The sequence below is a fragment of the Arachis stenosperma genome, chromosome 7, assembly GCF_014773155.1.
Source record: "Arachis stenosperma cultivar V10309 chromosome 7, arast.V10309.gnm1.PFL2, whole genome shotgun sequence".
In the NCBI taxonomy this organism is placed as follows: domain Eukaryota; kingdom Viridiplantae; phylum Streptophyta; class Magnoliopsida; order Fabales; family Fabaceae; genus Arachis; species Arachis stenosperma.
The window spans coordinates 72031933-72054354 of NC_080383.1; the positions used below are offsets into that span (position 1 = coordinate 72031933).

General features: G+C 37.3%; 1 protein-coding gene across 3 annotated transcripts; it reads left to right on the forward strand.

Moving 5' to 3' along the window:
- Window positions 1-521: 521 nt before the first annotated feature.
- On the forward strand, window positions 522-21005 carry LOC130940291 (uncharacterized). Of its 3 annotated transcripts, XR_009070270.1 has the most exons (7): window positions 529-945; window positions 1114-1212; window positions 1899-1940; window positions 2057-2186; window positions 7338-7528; window positions 20528-20629; window positions 20796-21005. XR_009070270.1 is itself a non-coding variant. In XM_057868397.1 (6 exons), exons 1-6 carry the CDS (start codon window positions 715-717, stop codon window positions 20852-20854), a joined length of 663 nt encoding a protein of 220 aa, XP_057724380.1. In that variant the 5' UTR covers window positions 531-714; the 3' UTR covers window positions 20855-21005. The 3 variants fall into 3 exon arrangements, 2 of the variants coding, with proteins under 2 accessions (XP_057724379.1, XP_057724380.1); XM_057868397.1 differs by lacking the exon at window positions 7338-7528 and having other exon boundaries at window positions 531-945; XM_057868396.1 differs by lacking the exons at window positions 7338-7528; window positions 20528-20629; window positions 20796-21005 and adding an exon at window positions 8230-10268 and having other exon boundaries at window positions 522-945.
- The last annotated feature ends 1417 nt before the right edge of the window (window positions 21006-22422 follow it).

The window sequence follows — 22422 nt, forward strand, 5'->3', positions numbered from 1 at the left end:
TTTTTTTATTTTAAAAAATAATTTAAACACCATAATAAAAATACCATAAAAGTGACCCTTTAATTTACATTGTTCCAACATCAAAACTGGGAAACCGACCAAAGTTGTGAAAGTCGAACAATCACTGAGCTCCACACACGCAGCATTTAGTTAAAGACACCAAAAATTAATGAGAAACTATATAAAAAATAACGGGTACGGGACTACGGGCCTATCTCTTCAATTCAGGTGAAGAAGCACCCTTACACGCCTGACGCCACACTAAAGAGGAATATATTAAAAACAATAAAAAATCTGTGATTAAAATTTCATTCATGCATTATTTATTTAATCTTATTAGGTAACTAATAAAAATTTAGTCAATAATAAATTAATAAATACTTTTAAACTGTATTTATATTAATTAATTATTATTAATTACTAATTATTTAAATATTTCTTTTAAAATATAAAATATAAAATTATTAATTATAATTATTTAAAATTAATTGTTTAAAAAATATTTATCTATATTTTTCCTTATTTATGAGCACTATCACAACATACCCTTCTTTGTAACAATCTCCAAACACCTTTGTCACCAAAAAAAAAATCTCCAAACACCTTTGTAATTTCCATCCTCACAAATCCCCATTCCCATATTCCGTGAATTGTTTCATTATTAATATTCTTGTGATCATTCATCTTCGTTTGGAGAATTGAAAGCGAGCAGTGATGGGAAGCGAAGGGGATGAGAAGAGAATTATAAAGAAACCAAGGTTCCTATGCCTTCATGGATTCCGAACAAGTGCAGAAATCCTTAAGAAACAGGTTCATAAGTGGCCCCAATCGGTGATTAACGAACTCGATCTCGTTTTCTTGGACGCTCCTTTTCCCTGCCAAGGCAAATCCGATGTTGAAGGAATCTTTGATCCTCCCTATTACGAGTGGTTCCAGTTCAACAAGGTTATCTCAATTCTCTTAATGGGCTTAGTTTGCATATTCATGTAATAATTATTCCGTTAATTGATCATGTTGATGGATTTGGGCATGTAATTTTTCAGAATTTTTTTACTTTACAACTATTTAGTATTTACTGTTTATTTGTATGTTCATGTGTTTATGGTTCAACAGGAATTCACAGAGTACACCAACTTTGATGAGTGCTTGCAATATATCGAGGATTACATGATCAAGCAAGGTCCTTTTGATGGTCTTCTAGGTTTCTCACAGGTGGTAAAACTTGAAAAGAAAAACAGCTTTAAATAAATAAATATATGATTTAATTTTTTGTTTAATTATTTTGTTAGTCTCTATAATCTTCTAAAATTTTTAATTAGATCTCTATTTTTTTTTAATTGAGTCTTTATACTATTTTTTTTAATTAAGTCTCTACACTTTTTTTTTTATTAAGGTCTCTGTACCAATTTTTTTTAGTTAAATCTTTATATAATTAAGCCAATTACTATAAAAAGAACCTAATTAAAAAAAAAGATACAAAAACCTAATTAAAAAATAATATAGAGACCTAATTAAAATTTTTATAAAACTATAAAAATCAATAAAATAATTAAATCTTAATTTTTCTTGCTTCTCGTCTTTTTGAACTTCTGTCCGAGTTAGAGTAATGTTTGCGTTTTTATGTTTGCAAAATCTTTTTAAGTCAGTAAGTTTTAATACTTTTTGTCATTATTTGATTAACATAAATATTAAATTATATTTAATAAATAAATTTTAAAAAATTTAAATATAAATTAAATTAATTTATATATATATAATTTTAATAAATATAAATATAAATTATATTTTTTTATATATAAAATATCTATAAATATAAATATAAATTATTATTAATTATGTGTTGATAAAAAATAATAATATTCATTAATCATGTATTTTTGTTTATTTTTACAAATCAGGGGGCAATATTATCAGCGGCACTGCCAAATCTCCAGGACAAGGTATGTGGAAATTAAAATGAAACTTTATGGTCAAGTCATAGTTACTGATTTAGACTAATTTACAGTTAATTTAATACAGCTATATATTAAATTTGAATTTGTTTAAACTTTTGGAGGGTGTGGCACTGACGAAGGTTCCCAAAGTGAAATTTCTAATAATAATTGGAGGAGCTAAGTTTCGATCACCATGGGTGGCTGAGAAGGCATATTCCTCTCCCATTCGCTGCCCCTCCCTTCACTTTCTTGGTACTTTTATTATTGTCTTTCTCTTTCTCGTCGGTGATACTAACTAATTTCTATTTCTTGTCATAGCATGCTGTGTACTTATATCTTTCGCTCCTTTTTTTTTCCGTTGGTAGAAATTTTTTTGCCGAAAAACTGCGATTGTTTTTGAAAATACAATAGAATAAGATATTTTGAAAATAAGATATAAAAGATAGAGATATCAAATTTTATATTTTATTTGATAATAAATATTAAATTAGAATAAATTATAAAAATTTAATTTTTTTTATTTTTTTATTTAAAAAATTTGAGATAAAAATATAATAATAAAAAATATAATTATGAAAAATTAATAAGAATAATAAAAAAATAAAAAATAAGTTGTATCATTTGTTAGTGTCTATGTGTCTTTCTTGTTAGGATGGACATAAAATATACTAATTTAGTGTTTTTGAAAATATTGTATTCCTGTCTCAGTGTCCTATTTTTATAAACAAGCGCAGCCTAAATGAATTATTTCGTTTATTGGGTTTGAAATTAGGTGCATTTTCCCTTTTTTTAAGAAAAAAAAATTCAAAAACACAGGAAAAAATAACTCATTTTTTATAAAAATATTCTCAAAATATTATAAAATACAATAAAATAATTAAAATAATATTTTTTATAAATGATAAATAATTTTTATATTTAACAAATTGTTTATGTATTTAATCGAAAATTTTATAAGAGTATTTAGATAATTATTTAAAAATTATATAAAAAAAATCTGATAAAAATTCGACTTCTAGAATTTTTTTATTTTTTAAAAGTATTATTGGTCTTTGATAAAAATAAATTGTAAAAAAAATATAATCAGCATAAAATTATATTATTTTTCTAATAATGCTTGCAAAAAATAACGTCAACATCTAATTTCTAAAATTTTTTTTAATATATATATATATATATATATATATTCTTATTGCGTTTTAAATTTTTTAAAGATATTTTTATTGTTAATAAAAATAAAAACCATTTTTATCAACGTTTTGATAATTCGAATGCGAAATTGGTGGTTAAAGTTCATTTTCTTTTTATTTTAAAAAAGACTTCAACAAATTTTTTGGATTTGGTAATATATTGGATTTGATAATATATTTTGGTGATTTTTTCAATATCCAACTAATTTGAGAGTATTACATACTCTTCTTACATGTTCTAATTAATTGGTGACAAGTGTATTCATTAATTTCAATCAGCAAATGAATTTTTAATTTTTAAAAATTAAAAATAATAAATTTAATACATGTATTAAATACTTTATATATACATATCTTAATACATTGTACATATGTTTAACTCTGGTTAAATTAAATTATTATACGTGGTAAATCTTAAATAAATTATTTAAAAAAAAGAAAAAGAAATACAATTAGGCTGTTGTATATACTGTTGGAAAAAGAGGAAAGAACATAGAATCCTAATCATTTTCATCTAATTTTGTCTTCTTCTCTTTTCTATATTGACAGAAAAAATTTGTTTTCGTCTTTTTCCCTCTCCTTCTCTCTTAGGATATACCTTCTTTTTCCTCCTTTTTTTTGACGAAAACGAATTTTTTCTGTGAACATAGAAAAGAGAAGAAGACGAAATTAGATGAAAAGAATTAGGGTTCTATGTTCTTCCCTCTTTCTCCAGAAGTATATACAACGGCCCAATTCTAATTCTTTTTTTTCTTTTAAATAATTTATTTAAGGTTTACCACGTATAGTAATTTGATTTAACCAGAGTTAAACGTATGTTCAATGTATTAAGATATGTATATATAGAGTATTTAATACATGTATTAATTTATTATTTTTAATTTTTAAAAATTAAAAATTTATTTATTTATTGAAATTAATAAATACACTTGTCACCAATTAATTGGAACATATAAAAAGAGTATGTAATACCCTCAAATTAGTTGGATATCGAAGAAATTATCATATATTTTTTATCATATCAAAATAATCCAACTTTTATACAATAATATAATATTTTTTAATGAATTCCATTAACATCAAATACATGCATATATGGTAACTGATTTTTAGATTTTAATATAGTTAAAAGAAATTTAAAATTAAAATTGATGAGAAAACTACTCTGGTTAATTTTATAAAAAAGAGCTAAAGTTATTGTTTACAATTTTTTCAATTATATATATATTTTAAAAGTATACAAATGTGTAAGAACTGATGTTTTATGAAAACAAAACACCGAAACCTTTTTTCTTTGTTTTTTACTTGAAACTGAAACATTTTTTTTTTAGAAACAAATTATATCGTTAGTTTGAAACTTAAACTATTCGCTTCATATTGGAAGCTAATTAGGACACATCTTATTGTTTAGTGAAGGATCCAATAAATATGGTTACTGTTCCAAAGCTTACTTGAAATTGAGTTGTTTTTTAACATGAATGTGAGATTTAGACTCGTTTTAAAATAGTGCCTAATTTCTATTAGTGTTGAGATGTCGCTATCCGTATTTTCGTGAGAAGGTGAGGTGGTATCTGTACAAGAGACTCTGATATTTAAGTTAGCAAGAGTTTAAAGCAGCTTTTAGTAGATTGAATTCTGAAAATACCTGAGATTTTCAGTGTATTTATAGTAGAATAGATAACTACCTTTTAGTGTAGTTTCACTCTTAATGGTGGATAACCATTCCCTTTTTCTAGGAAATTTGTTGAGATCTCCCTTCTAGATAAATGAGAGATATCTTGCGAGTTAGTAGCTTATTTGAATAGATAAGATTGGACTCCTGTCGTCGCGTCCGACCTCTATGAAGTCGGGTAGGTATAGGGAAGCCAGGATCTTCTTGTTGGGCCTTTTATTCATTTTGGGTTTGGTTTTGTTTTTGGGCCAGGGTATAAACATGCCCCTGATTGAGTCCGAATTATTGGATTCCCGAGTTATATGTCAGATTTCTATTTTTGAAAATTGAGCTAATTGTTCTCGTATTTCTTTTAAGTGCTTCTTCATGTTGGGATCTTTAACCTGATAAGTCCCATTAACTTGAGAGGTTATTACTTGAGAATCACTAAATACAATCAACCTTATTGCTCCAACTTCTTTGGCTAGCCTTAAGTCAGCAAGTAAGGCTTCGTACTCGGCTTGATTATTGGAGGTTGGAAACTTGAATTTCAATGAAAGTTCTATCCGAGTTCCTTTTTCTTTCTCCAGAATAACTCTTGTTCCACTTCCAATTTTATTAGATGATCCATCTATATATAAGTTCTAGGCTGCAGGGCTTCTATGAGTTTCAGTGTATTTGGCCGCAAAGTCGGCTAAAAATTGGAATTTGATTGTTGTCCGACTTTCATACCTTAAGCCGAACTCAGACAACTCTATTGCCCATTGTAGCATCGATCTGTAGTATTCATTTTTTGTAAGATGTACTTCATAAGATGATTAGTTTGGACTTTTATAGTATGAGTTTGAAAATAAGGTCGGTACTTTCTGAAAGTGATAACAAGGGCATATACGAACTTCTCTATCTTTTTATAGTTTAGCTCTGACCCCTGTAGAGTCTTACTAAGAAAATTGATTGGTTGTTGTCCATTCTCATCTTCTCAGACTAAGGCTGAGGCTATGGCTCTGTTTGCAGCTACTAAGTACAACACGAGCTTTTTTCCTAAAACAGGTCGGGTGAGGATTGGTGGTTGACTCGGGAAATTTTTGAAGTCTTGAAATGCTTGTTCACATTCCTGAGTTCATTCAAATTGGTTCCTGTTCCGAGGGTTACCTGAAACTGTAGGTCGATCTTGGACGAGATCTTCGGTACTTGGTCGGAGCTGTTGTATCTGACCTGTTGACGGCGGCTGGAGCCGCTGTGTCCGACTTGTTGGACATGGTGGTGGTGCTGATCCTTCGTTCTCGAAGGGTGGGGGGTACCTGCAAGGGACTCTGATGCTTAAGTTAGCAAAGGTATTAAGCAGGTATTGAGTAGAATCAGAGTATGAGTTATACCTGGGTGCTCCAGTGTATTTATAATGGCATAGAGTGACCTTCTTAGATAAGATAAGTTAGTTATCTTATCTTATCTTTATCTTACCTTTAATTGAGGTCATCTTATCTTCAAGGGAACCGCCCTTCTTTCTATAGGCTTGGACTGCCTTAGGATTTGGAGTGTGTTCCTCCGTTTGGGCCCTCTATTGAGGCTTCCTGTGATTTGGCCGACCTTTTTGAGAAGAGGTCGGGTCCTCTTAACCTTAAAGAGGTCGGTCGCTTTGTCTGTAGAACATCCCGGGTCGGAGAGCTCGACCCAGGATATGAACAGTGTCCATGCTCGAGCTCGGTCTTTATTTAGAGATAGAGTCTTAGTTTTTAGGACTTCGAACCTTCAGGTGAAGCCGAACTCGAGCATTTTGTCGATTTCGCCCTTGTAGGTGTTCCTTTTTAGAATGCAGAACGTTTCGCTTCCTTTTGAAAACGCGCGCTTTGGATTAACGTCCTGGCGTTGGGAACGTGCGAGGGTTTTTAATGCCCCATTAATTGGTTTTCGATACTCCGTTTTCTCTGGGTCTCTTTGTTTTTGAACTTCATATCTAAAAAACGGTTTCTTTTCTTCGTAACCTTCTTTCTCTCTTTTCTTGTTTTGTGATTTTCTCATTTCTGCGATGTTTGCTTGGTGATCATTTGGTGTTTGTTTTTGGAGTGCGATCATCTTTTTCAGGTTGATTCTTTTCCCTGCTTCAGTTCGATTTTGCCTGTATCTATGTTGGAAAGCCTGAATCTTTTCGTATTGCTATGCTTGACTGCCGCTGTGATGTACATGTTTTGGTCCTCTTTTCGCCCTTCCGTTTAGTGTCTCTAGGGTTTTGCATGTTGCCGCTGCTTGAAAAAGGTTGTTCCTTTAGTGGTTTTAGGTTCTGTTGGTAGTTTTTCTTTTGGTGAAGACGATGTTTTCTTTGATGATTTCTGCTTTGCTTGTTGTTTCTGGTTTGAAAGGGGAACGTTGTTGCTGGGGTGTGAATCTTGTAAATCTCCTTGGGTTCTTGTATTGTGGCTTGCCCCCAAATGGTGCCCCAGGATTTTCAACGTAAGTCCTGGGGACTCCTTTTGTTGCTTGTAATATGCTGGGTTGTGTGGTTGAGTTGTTTTGCTGCTGTCTGAGATGTGTTTTAGTAATTCGATATTCTTTTCTTTATTGTAGGACTAGTTGGTCTTATGGCTTCTCGCAAGAATATTGTTGAGACGTCTTCCCGAGTCCCTGAGGGCATGGCCGATTGGGTAGATTCCATGGTTCTTCTATGTCTTTCAGTGGTGGATTCCGACTTCTGTAGAGAGCTGCGAAAACACTATAGGGTCTGTGGTAGTGGTGCCCAGGAAGGGAACTACGAGCTGGTAGCGCCTGATTCCAATGAGAGAGTTTGTTTTCCTACTTCTGTTAAGGGGGAGCGTCCCTACTTTTATGCTTATGAATACTTCTTTAGTCCGTTGGACATTACTTTTCCTTTTTCCGCTTTTGAGACCAACCTGATGTGGTCTTGTAACATTGCTCCATCCCAGCTTCATCCCAATTCGTGGGGTTTTATAAAAATTTTTCGGCTGCTGTGTCAAGAGTTAGGCATCAAGCCTTCTCTAACTCTTTTCCTCTATTTGTTTGTTTCGGCCAAGCTTGGAGCCTCTTCAAAAAAGAAAGCTTCTTGGGTTTCCTTTAGATCTGCCCAAGGGCACAAGGTCTTTGCCATGTATGATGAGTCCTTTAAGGATTTTAAAAACTATTTCTTTAAAGTACGAGCTGTCGAGGGGGTTCACCCCTTTTTTCTTGATGAAAATGATGAACCTGCTTTTCCTCTTGAGTGGCAAAAGAATGTCATAGTGTCTCGGTATACTTGGGAGATGTTGGACGGGGTCGAATAGGCCTTTGTGAGCGTATTGGAGGATATTTGTGGGGAGCCTCCGCATCTGGATACTAAGAAATATCTGGGGGACCCCTCTTTGGTCCGAAAAGTGTTGGGTATTGACTGACGTGCTATTTTATTCTATTTTATCCCTGTGATCCATGACTTTTATTTGCTGATTATGTTTTTTCTATTTTTCAGAAATGTCGAAAAATAACGACTCCATGAAGGCTTTCAAAAAAGCCAAGAAGGCAGCCGCTGCACAAAACATCTCGGTCAAGGCGGCACAGGAGGGATCTTCTCAAACCACCATGAAACTGCCTGTACCAGGTTCCCCTGGGCAGAGGAGGGTGATCCCTACTCCTCGGGTTCGCCTGGTAGATCCTCCACAAACTTCTACTGCTGCTTCTAGTGCTCCTTCCTCAAAAAAGCAGAAAATAAATGAGCCATTTAACCTGGATGCCCCGGATTTTGATGCTGTCGAGTTTGTCGACCAGCAAGTTGCCCCTTACGGTACGCTTTCTACGGATGACGTGTCCCTTCTTCAGCATTTAGACTTCATCACCAGAAACAGTGTGAAGATGGCACATATGGGTGCGGCTATTTTCCGAACTGTTCAGGGTATCCCGATTCATGCTACGAAGTCTTTCATGGAAGAGGCTAAATCGGAGTTTGATCGGATCAAGGGTCTGAAGGAGGAATTGGAGGTGAAGTTGGCGAAGGTAGAAAAGGAACTGGAGGGTGAGAAGGCTAGCTCTATCGCCTTGGCGGCTTCCTTGAAGTTGGCTGAGGACATGGCATTGAAGCACAAGGATAGCTATGTCTCAGCTTATAGGGAGTTGGTGCATCTCTGAGATGACTTGGAAACTTCTCGGGTTTATTATGCCGAGCTCCAGGGTCACCTTGTGGGCAGCGTGACTGCCGCCTATGAGAAACTGATGGAGCAGTTACAGATTGTTGCCCCTGATGCCGATTTGACTCTCGTTAGTCTTGATAACGTAGTAAAGGATGGCAAGATTGTCCCGGATGATCCCGATGATGACATTGAACCTCCTCCTGCGCCTTCTCTTAAAGCTTCTGCTATGCCGGTTTCTTCAGCCCCCTCGACCGTAGTTGAGCCAGATCCTGATTATCAGAACTTGAATCGAGGTGATGGGATAGTGGATGCGGTGCCTCTCCAGACTCGTTGTCCTTCACCTCATGTTGATGCCACTAGTGGAGGACCTCCGAATTTTCTTTAATTATCTTTGGTATATTTTGGTATAGCCCGGCCCGTGGGCTTTTGAACTTTTTATTTTGTAACGCCTGCTTTTGACTTTGGGTACTTCTCCAGTTGCTTTCGCTTTAGCAACTTTATTTTCGTTAAACAAAGTAGTCACCAGACTTGATGGTTTCTTGAGTTTGTTACTGCGCCTTGTATTTGGATTGGACCTTTATTTGCTTTATGTTTGTAGCCCGACTTCTTGTTAAGTCTGAATCCACCTTGTGTGTTGGTCTTCTTTCTTTGTCCCAAAGTTATCTTCAACAATCCATTTCTGTTGGACCTTTTCTGAGGTCTCTTATTAGGATTTGCTTTTTGAGGTTTTCGGGTGGCCATCATGTCGAGCTTTTATGAATCCTTTCTGTAATTCTCCTACCTGGCCCTTGTTCAATTCTCTTTTCAGAGATTACTTGATAACTCTTTGTCTTTTGTGCCGACTTCGTCATGTCGAGTTCTTTTGAGTTATTTTCTGTAGCTTTATTTTTCCAGACCGACTTTGTCACGTCAAGCCCTTGTCGAGTTACTTGATAATCCTTTTTTTTGGACCTTATTTTAGGTCTCTTTCAGGGATCGTCTTTTTGTAACTTTATCTTTCTGGGCCGACTTTGTCACGTCGAGCCCTTGTCGAGTTACTTGATAATCCTCTTTTTTGGACCATGTTTAGGTCTCTTTCAAGGACTATCTTTTTGTAACTTTATCTTTCCGGGCCGACTTTGTCACGTCGAGCCCTTGTCGAGTTACTTGATAATCCTCTTTTTTGGACATTGTTTTAGGTCTCTTTCAGGGACTATCTTTTTGTAACTTTTTGTAGGAGTCCGACTTCATCATATCGGGCTCCTCGAAGTTATAGTAATCCTCTTTTATAGGGTTGGCCAGACCTCTTTCCAAGGCTTTACTTATAACTTGGGTTGTTGTGGTTGGTCCGACTCTTCGTGTTGGCCAACCTTTAAGTTATTTTATAGCAATCCACTTTAGGACTCATCAGGTCCTTTCTATGGATCACTTTCTATAACTTCTTGTATTATTCTTGTTTTCATCTTTGCCGATTTTGTAGAATTTGGATTTTTAGTCCCTTTTTTTGTCGTGATCGCGCAATGAATTTGGTTTTCACTTTTTGTTGATCTGTAGCTTTATAATCGGGCGATGAATATTTTTAGAATAATACAACTTGATTGTTTGTAGAGAATCTGAAAAAATTTTATTAAAAAAGAATGCAAATATTCATGAGGAGTTAACTTCCTAAGTCTGGTGATTTGTAAGTCTTGTCGGGGCGCCTCGTTAAAAAACCCTTTTCAGGAAAAAGAGTGCGTTTCGTCCAAGATCTTTTATCATCCTTAGCTATAGTACCTTCTCAGGTTGCAGGCGTGCCATGATCTAGGAAGCTCTCGCCCGTCGAGTTCGGAAAGTTTGTAGTAGCCCTTTCCCAATACTTCTATTACTCGGAAGGGTCCTTTCCAATTTATTTGCTGCCAGCTTTTCTTCTCCGGGTCGAGTTGTTCCTATGTCGTTTCGGATTAGAATAAGGTCGTTTTCAACAAAGACCCACTGTATCTCGCCCGTCGAGTTCGGAAAGTTTGTAGTAGCCCTTTCCCAATACTTCTATTACTCGGAAGGGTCCTTTCCAATTTATTTGCTGCCAGCTTTTCTTCTCCGGGTCGAGTTGTTCCTATGTCGTTTCGGATTAGAATAAGGTCGTTTTCAACAAAGACCCACTGTATTACTTTTCAGTTATATTTGGAGGCCATTCGTCTTTTCAACGCCTCTTCCCTTATTCGAGCTTTCTCTCGGATTTCTGGAAGTAAATCGAGCTTTTCCCTTTGAAGTTGGCAATTGACTTTTTCGTTAAAATGAATTACTCTGGGTGATCCTTCTTCGACCTCCACTGGGATCATTGCCTCCATTCCGTAAGCTAATCGGAAGGGTGACTCCTTTGTCGTGGAATGTTGAGTCGTTCGATACGCCCATAGGACTTGTGGGAGTTCCTCAGCCCAGGCTCCCTTTGCATCCTGTAATCTCCGTTTTATCCCTGCTAATATAACTTTGTTAGCAGCTTCGGCTTGCCCATTGGTTTGGGGGTGCTCAACAGAGGTGAATTGTTGCTTTATATTTAGGTCGGCCGCTAGTTTTCTAAAGCCTGTGTCTGTGAACTGGGTACCATTGTCTGTAATGATGGAGTATGGGACTCCGAACCTTGTGACGATGTTTCTATATAGGAATTTCCAACTTCTTTGAGCTGTGGCATTGGCTAGGGGTTCTGCCTCGATCCATTTTGTGAAGTAGTCTATTCCTACTATGAGGAATTTGACTTGTCCTGACCCTTAAGGGAAAGGTCCGATGAGATCGAGTCCCCATTTTGCAAATGGCCAAGGTGAGGTTACGCTGATGAGCTCCTCTGGCGGAGCGGTGTGGAAGTTGGCATGCTTTTGACATGGCGAACATGTCTTTATGAATTCAGTGGCCTCTTTTTGTAGAGTTGGCCAATAGAATCCTGCCCGAAGTAATTTTTTGGCTAGTGCTTGCGCTCCGAGATGATTGCCACAAATGCCACTGTGTACTTCTTCCTGGATATCCTTAGTGTTGGAAATTGGCACACATTTTAGCAATGGTGTTGAAATCCCTCTTTTGTATAAAGTATTGTTTATGATGGTGTAGTATTGTGCTTCCCATTTTAACCTCTTTGCCTCTTTCTCATCTGTAGGGAGGGCCTCTATCGTGAGGTAATTAATTATGGGGGTCATCCATCCCTGATCGTGACCTGTTATGGCTAGGACCTTTTCTTCGTCTGAGATTGATGGCTTTTGTAGAGTTTCTTGGATAAGGCTTCTATTGTTGCCTCCTGGTTTGGTGCTGGCTAGTTTTGAGAGTGCATCGGCCCGGGCATTCTATTCTCGGGGTATGTGTCGGATCTCATACTCTCCGAGTTGTCCGAGCTGTTCCTTGGTTTTGTCCAAGTACTTTTTCATAGTGGGATCTTTGGCTTGGTAGCTTCTTGTTATTTGTGAAGTGACTACTTGTGAGTCACTAAAGATGGTAAGTTTTTGAGCTCCCACCTCCCCAGCTAGCTTCAAACCAGCTAATAGTGCCTCATATTCCGCTTGATTGTTTGAGGCAGGGAACCCGAATTTGAGGGAGAGGTTGATTTGGGTCCCCTAGTCGTTTTCAAGTATGACGCTTGCGCCACTTCCCGTTTTGTTCAAGGAGCCATCCACATATAGATTCCATACTACGAGGATTTCCGGTGTGTTCGTAAATTCTACAATGAAGTCGGCCAGATATTGAGATTTGATGGTCGTCCGTGCTTCGTATTGAAGGTCGAATTCGGACAACTCGACTGCCCATTGCAAGATTCTGCCTGTCAAGTCTGTTTTCTGTAAGATTCTTTTTATGGGCTGGTTGGTCCGAACTTTAATGGTGTTAGACTGGAAGTATGGACGAAGTCGTCGAGATGTTATTATGAGAGCGTAAGCGAATTTTTCTATTTTCTGATAGTTCTGTTCGGACCCTTGTAATGCTTTGCTGATAAAGTATATGGGTTGTTGCCCACTGTTGTCTTCTCGGACCAGTGCTGAGGCTATTGCCCGATTTCCTACTGCGAGGTACAAGATGAGTGGTTCTCCTTCCCGTGGCCGACCTAATATAGGTGGTTGTCCCAGAAATTTTTTGAAGTCTTGGAAGGCTTGCTCACATTCAACTGTCCATTCAAATTCCTTTCCTTTCCTTAGAGTGGCGTAGAAGGGGAGAGATCGTATTGCTGATCCCGCCAGGAATCTGGACAAGGCCGCCAACCGCCCGTTGAGTTGCTGTACCTCTTTGATACAAGTCGGGCTTTTCATGTCGAGTACGACCCTACACTTGTCCAGGTTCACTTCGATTCCTCTCTGTGTGATCATAAAACCCAAGAGTTTACCAGCTTCCACTGCAAAGGTACATTTCGTGGGATTGAGTCGCATGCCGTGTCGTCTTATGGTGTTGAATACTTGTGTCAGGTTGGATAGTAACATCTCTTCATTTTGCGTCTTCACTAGCATGTCATCCACGTAGACCTCCATGATCTTTCCGATGTGATCTGAAAAAACTTTGTTCATTAGCCTTTGGTAAGTGGTTCCTGCATTTTTGAGACTGAAAGGCATAACGATGTAGCAGTAATTTGCCTTTGGGGTCAGGAAAGAGGTTTTTTCTTGGTCAGGTGGGTACATCGGGATTTGGTTATATCCCGAGTATGCGTCCATAAAGGAGAGGTATTTGTATCCGGAGGAAGTATCTACCAGTGCGTTGATGTTTGGGAGTGGATAAGGATCTTTTGGGCAAGCTTTGTTGAGATCGGTATAGTCAGTGCACATTCTCCACTTTTTATTTGACTTTTTTACCAAAACGACATTAGCAAGCCATAGCGGGTATTTGACTTCTCTTATGAAGCCTGCCTCTAGTAGAGCTCGTACCTGTTCTTCTACTGCTTGAGAGTATTCTGGTCCTAGCTTTCTGCGCATTTGTTGTACCGGCAGAGATCCTGGGTTTGTGGCACATTAGTTTGGGACTATGCCTGGCATATCTGCGGCCTTCCCCGCAAAGAGGTCGGCGTTGTCGTGTAGAAACTGTATGAGTGATTTTTTTATGTCCCCTTTTAGGAGTATGCCGATGTTGGTTGTTTGGTCTGGGGTGTTTCTGATCTGGATTTTCTCTACTTCTCCTTCAGGTTGTGGGCGGAGCTCTTCCCGCCTCTGAACTCCTCCGAGCTCGATTGTATGGAATTCTTCTCCTCTGCATCTGAGGTTTAGACTCTCATTGTAACAGCGGCGCGTCATCTTCTAATCTGCCTTTACTGTAGCTATTCCTTCGGTGGTCGGGAACTTCATGCATAGATGTGGGGTCGAGACTATTGCGCCGAGTTGATTTAGCGTTGCCCGACCTATTAGGGCATTGTAGGCTGAGCTTACGTCAACGACGATGTAATCTATTTTGAGTGTCTTTGACTGACTTCCCTTTCCAAAAGTTGTGTGGAGCGGGATGTATCCCATTGGTTGAACCGAGGTGTCTCCTAACCCGAACAGGCTGTCTGTATATGCTCTGAGTTCTTTTTCTTCCAAGCCGAGTTTGTTGAAAGCGGTTTTGAATAAGATATCGGCAGAGCTCCCCTGGTCTATCAGTGTGCGATGAAGATTTGCGTTTGCTAGTATAATAGTGATGACCATGGGATCGTCATGCCCTGTCGCGATGCCGGATGCGTCTTCCTTGGTAAAAGTGATCGTCGGGATGTCGGGTGCTTCCTTCCTTTCTGCGACGTGATACACGTCTTTGAGATGTCTTTTGCGGGATGATTTGGAGATTCCTCCCCCGGCGAATCCGCCGTGTATCATGTGGATATGTCTTTCTGGCGTCTGGGATGACCGCGCGATTGGTCCGACGTCTTCTGCTCTTCTTCTTTTCCTTTGTTCATCATCATGGGTGGCCAGGTATCGATCTAACTTTCCTTCTCGTACGAGCTTTTCTATGACGTTTTTTAAGTCAAAACACTCATTGGTGGAGTGCCCGCGGATCCGATGGTATTTATAATATTTAGCCCGGTTTCCTCCTCCTTTTTTGCCTTTGAGTGGCTGAGCTGGTGGTATTTTTTCTGTGTTGCAAACCTCTCTGTAGACATCCACAAGAGACACCCGAAGAGGGGTGTAGTGGTATTTTTTTATTTTCTCTCCATGGCAATCTTCTTTCTTTCTAGAATCTTTGTCTTTATCTCGAGAGGTGAACTCGGCCTTTGAGGTCTCTCCTAATCGGGAGTTTTCTTCCATGTTGATGTACTTATCCGCTTGTTCTTGCACCTCGTTCAGAGACGTAGGGTATTTCTTTGATATAGATTGACTAAAAGGCCCTTCTCGCAGGCCATTAATGAGGCCCATGATAGCGGCTTCTGTTGGCAGGTCTTGTATATCCAAGCAGGTCTTGTTGAATCTATCCATGTAGTTGCGCATGGTTTCCATCTCTCCTTGTCTGATTCTTAGTAAGCTCAGCGCATGTTTAGCTTTGTCCTTTTGGATGGAGAATCTGGCCAGGAACTTCTTGGCCATGTCGTCGAAACTCGAGATGGATCTAGGAGGGAGGTTATCGAACCATCTAATTGCTGTTTTTGTTAAAGTAGTTGGAAAGGCTTTGCACCGAACTGTATCTGAGGCGTCTGTGAGATACATTATGCTTCTGAAGTTGCTGAGATGATGGCTGGGATCCGTAGTGCCGTCGTACAAGGTCATGTCTGGGAGTTTAAATTCTTTTGGGATTCTTGTCTTCATGATCTCTTTGGTGAATGGATCTTGCTCTTTGCGGGTGTTATCTTCGGGAGTGGAACGGCCGGCTTTAGTCTTGACATCGGCTTCAAGTTATAGGAGTTTGTTCTCCAACTCCCGGCGTCGCCTTATTTCTCTTTGCAGGTCCTTCTCAGCCTCTCGTTGGCGTAGAGCTTCTTCCTCAAGTTGTTTTAGCCGATCTTGAAACGCATCCAGGGCTCCCTCGTTTGGGGAGTTCTTTTTGTTGATTTGGGGAGTATCTTTTGGTGTAGTGTCTGCATTTTTGTGCGGTGTTCTATCCTCTAGATCTGAGCCGTGGTTGTTGTCATGGTCGTCCGCCATGGTGCTGGGTTGACTTCCAGGTTCCCCGGCAATGGCACCAATGTTCCGAAGGTTACCTAAAACTGTAGGTCGATCTTAGACGAGATCTTCGGTACTTGGTCGGAGCTGTTGTATCTGACCTGTTGACGGCGGCTGGAGCCGCTGTGTCTGACTTATTGGACACGGTGGTGGTGCTGATCCTTCGTTTCCGGAGGGTAGGGGGTACCTGCAAGGGACTCTGATGCTTAAGTTAGCAAGGGTATTAAGCAGGTATTGAGTAGAATCAGAGTATGAGTTATACCTGAGTGCTCCAGTGTATTTATAATGGCATAGAATGACCTTCTTAGATAAGATAAGTTAGTTATCTTATCTTATCTTTATCTTATCTTTAATTGAGGTCATCTTATCTTCAAGGAGACCACCCTTCTCTCTGTAGGCTTGGGCTGCCTTAGGATTTGGGGCGTGTTCCTCCGTTTGGGCCCTCTATTGAGCCTTCCTGTGATTTGGCCGACCTCTTTGAGAAGAGGTCAGGTCCTCCTGACCTTAAAGAGGTCGGTCGCTTTGTCTGTAGAACATCCTGGGTCGGAGAGCTTGACCCAGGGTATGAACATTTCCCTTTCTTGAGTATTCAAAACAGGGGTTGAGACTTCAGAGCTGATCCTGCCGAGAATCTAGATAAGGCTGCTAACCTTCCATTTAATTGTCGGACTTCTTTAAGATAACTCGGGCTTTTCGTCTCCAATATTGCTTTGCATTTGTCCGGGTTGGCTTCAATACCCCTTTGAGTAAGCATAAAGCCGAAGAACATTTCGACTTCCACTACAAATGTTCATTTTGAGGGATTTAGTCTCATCAAGTGCTTCTTGATTGTGTTAAATACTTTAGCTAAGTCGGACAAGAGGTTGATGTCTTCTTTAGTCTTGACAAGCATGTCATCCACACACACTTCTATTATTTTTCCATGGTAAGGTGAGAACACCTCGTTCATTAATTGTTGATATGTGCCTCCAGCATTTTTCAATCTAAAAAGTATTACTACGTAAAAATAGTTTCCTTTTGGAGTGATGAAAGAGGTCTTCTTTTGGTCTGCCTTGTGTATCTCGATTTGGTTGTAACCCGAGTATGCATCCAAAAAGGACAGGTACCTATATCCTGAAACTGCGTCTACGAAGGCATCAATGTTGAGAAGAGGGTATGGATCTTTCGGACAAGCTTTATTAAGGTTGGTATAGTCAACACACATTCTCCATTTTTCATTCTGTTTCTTTACCAAGACTACATTCGCTAGCCATAAAAGATATTTTACCTTCTTTATGAACCCGGCTTCTAATAAGGCTTGTACTTGTTCTTCTATGACTTGTGCTCTTTCAGGGCCGAGCTTCTGTCGCTTCTGTTCAATAGGTCGTGAGCCCGGGTCAAGGTTTATCCTGGGCATATCGAAGGCTTTTCAGACAGCGAGGTCGGAGTTTTGTTGTAAGAGCTTAATGAGATCTGCTTTTAATTCTTCCCCAATGTTGGTTTCAATACTTGTTATTTTCTTTGCATGGTCTCTAATTTGTACCTCTTCAATTTTTTTCACCAAGTTATGGTCGTAACTCTTCTCGTGCTCGAACACCGCTGAGCTCAATAGTGTTGACTGCTTTACCCTTTATGTTTCTCCGTAAATTCAAGCTCTCATTATTGCATTTTTGTGCGAACCTTTGATATCCTCTTATGATGGCAATTCCCTTTGAAGTCGAAAATTTTATGCAGAGATGAGGGGTGAAAACAATCGCAACTAGTCGGTTCAACGTTATCCGATCTATCAATGCATTGTAGGCTGATACTATGTCGATTACAATGTAGATTATGCTCAAAGTTTTGAACTTCAACGCCTTACCAAAAGTGGTATGCAAGGGGATGAAGCAGGGGGTTGGATGGGTGTGTCTCCTAACAAAAAAAGATTATCGGGATTTGCTCTTAGTTCTTTCTTTTTTAACCCGAGTTTGTTAAAAGCAAACTTGAATAAGATGTCGGGCGAGCTTTCCTGATCTACCTGAGTTCTATGGAGATATGCATTGGCAAGTATCATTGTAATCACAACAGGATCATCATGCCCTGGGGTTACTCCTTGAACATCTTCTCTGGTTAATGAGATTGTGGAAAGGTCAGAAACTTCGCATTCTTGACTAACTTGGTAAACTTTTTTAGATGTCTTTTGCGACAAGACTTGGTTACCTATCCTCTTGAAAATCTTCCAAATATCATGTGGATTTTCCTATCAGGGATTTGTGGTGGTCGATCTTGTCGATCCCTATTATCATCACCTTTCTTCCTTTTTTTCGGATGGTCCAACCTGTCAACGAGGTACCTCTCTAACCCATCTTCTCTGGCTAGATTCTCTATCAACTCCATTCCTTCTGGTGGGAAGTAGTCTAGGGTGCCTGCGAACGAAGAGCTGAGACATCTCCTGCTACTCGCGCGGCGGCTTATCAGCCCGTAGCTTGCTTGCAGGCCCTTGAAGAAGGATCAAGAAAGTCACCATCGGAAGTTGTAGTTCGCTGGAACCTCTAGTGGTGGAATTCACTGAAGCAGTGGGCGTGATTTTTTAGATCATAGCAATCATTGGTAGAATGACCATATAGTTTATCATGCTCACAATATTTCGTCCGACTTCGAACTTTCTTGTGATTAATAGGACAAGGAGGTGGAAGTTTTTCAGTGTGGCAAATTTTTCTGTAGATGTCGACAAGAGAAACTCAAAGTGGGATGTAGTTATTATATCTTCGACGTTTCTCTAAGCTGTATTCCTCTTTTTTCTTCGCTTCCTTATGTTTGTCCCAAGCTTGATAGGGAGGGTTTTGCCTTAGAAATGGCTCTCTAAGTCAAAAATTCTTCTCCATGTTAATGTACTTCTCCGCATGTTCTTGTGCTTCATAAAAAGAAGTCGGATGTCACTTGGATATAGATTGAGAAAATGACCCTTCTCTGAGGCCGTTAACCAACCCCATTATTACTGCTTCTGTGGGTAAATTTTAGATTTCCAAATAGACTTTGTTGAATCCTTTCATGTAAACTTGGAGAGTTTTTCTGACTTTTTGTTTGGCCCCCAGTAGGCTAGGAGCATGTTTGACTTTATCTTTCTGGATTGAAAAGCGGGTGAGAAAATTTCTTGCTAGGTCGTCGAAACAAGTTACCGACCTAGGTGGTAGACTATCAAACCACTTCATCACCGCTTTGGTTAACGTCGTCGGACGCGTTAGCCAAATACATCCGACTTTTAAAATTGTTGAGGTGGTGTCTCGGGTCGGTCGTTCCATCATAGAGGTCCATGTCAGGGATTTCAAAGTTCCTAGGAACCCTAGCCCGTGTGATCTCTTCAATGAACGGATCTTCTCCTCCAAGAGGGCTTTTCTCCGAATTTGCCCGATTACTCCGACTTCGAAGGTTGGCCTCTAGTTTTGAGAGCTTTTCTTCCAGCTCTCTTCGTCGTCGTATCTTTTTTTGTAAATCTCTTTTTACTTATTTGTTGCTCAATCTCCTGCTCAAGTTGCTCTAATCAGCAATGATGCTTGTGTACAAGTCCCATGATCTCTGTTGGATGAGGAAGATCTTCATTCTCGGATGGATGAACTTCTGAATGGATTTGCTGCAGCCTGCAGTGGAGGATTTCCTGATGTACCCCCTCCATGGGGATCACTTGCTCTTTCATGTCGTGGAGGAATCATGAGTGCTCAGTCATCGTTGTGAGGTTCTGATTCTGACACAAATGTTGTTTGGTCGCCTTTGAATTGATTGTATTAGGTGTAGACTTCCAGGTCCCCAACAACGATGCCAATGTTCCAAAAGTTACCTGAAATTGGGTTGTTTCTATGCCTGAATATAATGTCCAAACTCCTTCTAAGGTAGCGTCTGACTTCTGCTAGTGTTGAAGTGCCGTCATCCGAGTTCTTCGTAAGGAGGTGGGGGTGGTACCTGCAAGAGACTCCGATGCTTAAGTTAGCAAAGGGTTTGAACTTTGAAGCAGCTTTTTTAGTAGATTGAGTCCTGAATATACCTCAGGTTGTTAGTATATTTATAGTAGAATAGATAACCATCTTTTAGTATAGTTTCACCTTTAATGGTGGATAATCATCCCCTTTTTCTAGGAAAGTTGTTGAGATCTCCCTTTTAGATAAATAAAAAATATCTTGAGAATTAATTACTTATTTAGATAGATAACATTGGAACCTTATCGTCAAACCCGACCTCTATAAAGTCGGGTAGATGTAGGCAAAAACAGGATCTCCTTGTTAGGCCTTTATTCATTTTGGGCCTAGTTTTATTTTTTAACTAGAATATGAACAATTAGTTTTATATTTTTTGGTCTGAATAAAATGGTAAGTTAGTCTCTTTTTCAAACGCATAATAAAATAGAATTTCTATTCATAAATTATTGAAAAAATAAAATTCTAATTTATTTATGCACATTGATAATCTAAAAAGAGTAATTTTTACTATTAAAAAAATTATAAGATGATTTTTAAATAAAAACTACAATTTATTAAAATAATTATTTTCCAGGATTTTGTGTCTTTCCTGTAGGCTTATATATATGGAGTATTTTCTTTTTCGTTAAGGTTTTCCTTTTAAAAAAATTGCTGACATTTTTTCATGCCTATTGCAGGGGAGACAGATTTTTTGAGGCAATATGGGAGTGAACTAATAGAATCTTGTGTTGAGCCTGTGGTTATTCACCATCCAAAAGGACATACAATACCTAGATTAGGTACGTAGCTAATTATAAATTGCCATATATATTTATTTATTTCTATTATGTATTTGGTATGTATTAATCCATGTTGATACTGTATAGGTTATCATTCAAATGTGTGATCTTATGTTATATATGTACTCCTCCAGTTATGTGAATATTTTTCTCTCTTCATTTCCAGATGATGAGAGTTTGAAGACCATGATGAGTTTCATTGAAAAAATTAAAAAACATATATGAAAATGGGAGATGGAGTTAGAGAACTTCAAAAGGACTTTCGGTTGATACAATTTTAATTTCTGCATAAATTATTATTGCAATTTTTGAAAGTCAAAAACGCTGTTGAAATATTAAAAAATAGAGTTTCTATAAAGGATGGACAGTTTCTTAATTTATCGTGTTTCTGTATCGGATATATTTTAGACACGATACACATTGACGTTCGTTTGATACGCTGTTTTTTGTGTCCAATTGTGTCTTAATAAAAAATAAAAAATTTTTATCCAAACACGCTTGGACACATTTAAATATTATCACGTGTCAACGTAACATGTATTCTTAAAATAAGTTTATAAATAGTATATATTATTAATTATTAAAATAAAAATATATTTTAAATCTTTTATATAATTAAAAAATTATTAAAAATAATTAAAAAATTAATTTATATTTTAATATCAATAAAATATTAAAATATCATTACAATTATTTAAAAAATATTTTATATTTTATATATATATATATATCGTGTTTCTATGTCTTATAAAAATTTTAAATTTATGTGTCCACATATCTCATGTGGTATTGTGTCGTATCAGTGTCCATGTTATGGACCATTAAACTCTAGGTGCTCATGTTTTATAGGTTAAACTACATATTCCTAGTAGCATTATAATGTTTATCAATAATTTTCGTTCTAGCTTTGGCTATTTTTCCAATATGCAAGATTCAGTGGAATTTATATTTAGTAGCAAAATAGCTTGAATTATATTTGTGACCAACAACTCCAAGCGTAACTGCTTGTGCGATTATACATGAAGATTTGCAAATTAAAATATTTTCATCGATCGGTCGCTTTTCTATTTTAGGTTGATTGAAAAATTAAGGTATATAGAAATAAAGAGTATGTCTAGGTTTATTAATTTTTTAATAAACCAAAAAATAAAAGCAATAGTTTTTTTTTTTTTTAAATGGAGGGAGTAATAATTTATACTTGAGATCTTATTATTTTTGTGTTGTCTTTCATTAGTTGAAAATTAATTATTATAGAGAATTCCAGTATCCATTAGCACTTCTCTTTTTGAATAAAGTCAAAATCATTTTTAAAAATAAAAAAATAATTTTTAATTAGTTAATATTAATTATTTTTTAAATTTAAAATTTAGAATTTAAAATTTATGATTTAAAATTTAAGATTTGACATTTAAAATTTATGTTCAAAGAATAACTTTTAAAAAGTTAGTTGATATTGACTGAAAAATAATTAGTTTCCTAATTAAATTCTACTAAAAAATTATTATTAGTTGGTTTTCACACTTAAATTGATCCAGTTTAGATTTACGATAAATTAGTCCTTAATTTGTGTGAGAGATCATATATCTATGGAAAAATACTATATATACCCATGCCATGAACTTTGTAAATACAGACAAAAATAGGGTCAAAGAAAAAAATAAACATATTCATAAAAGATAAATTTTTTTGTAACAAAACTATCTAAATCCTAAATTTTATTGACTTTTTAATAAAACTTTTAAATTACTTCCATGTTTTATCTTCATCCTCACTCTACAATATCTCTTTTCTAA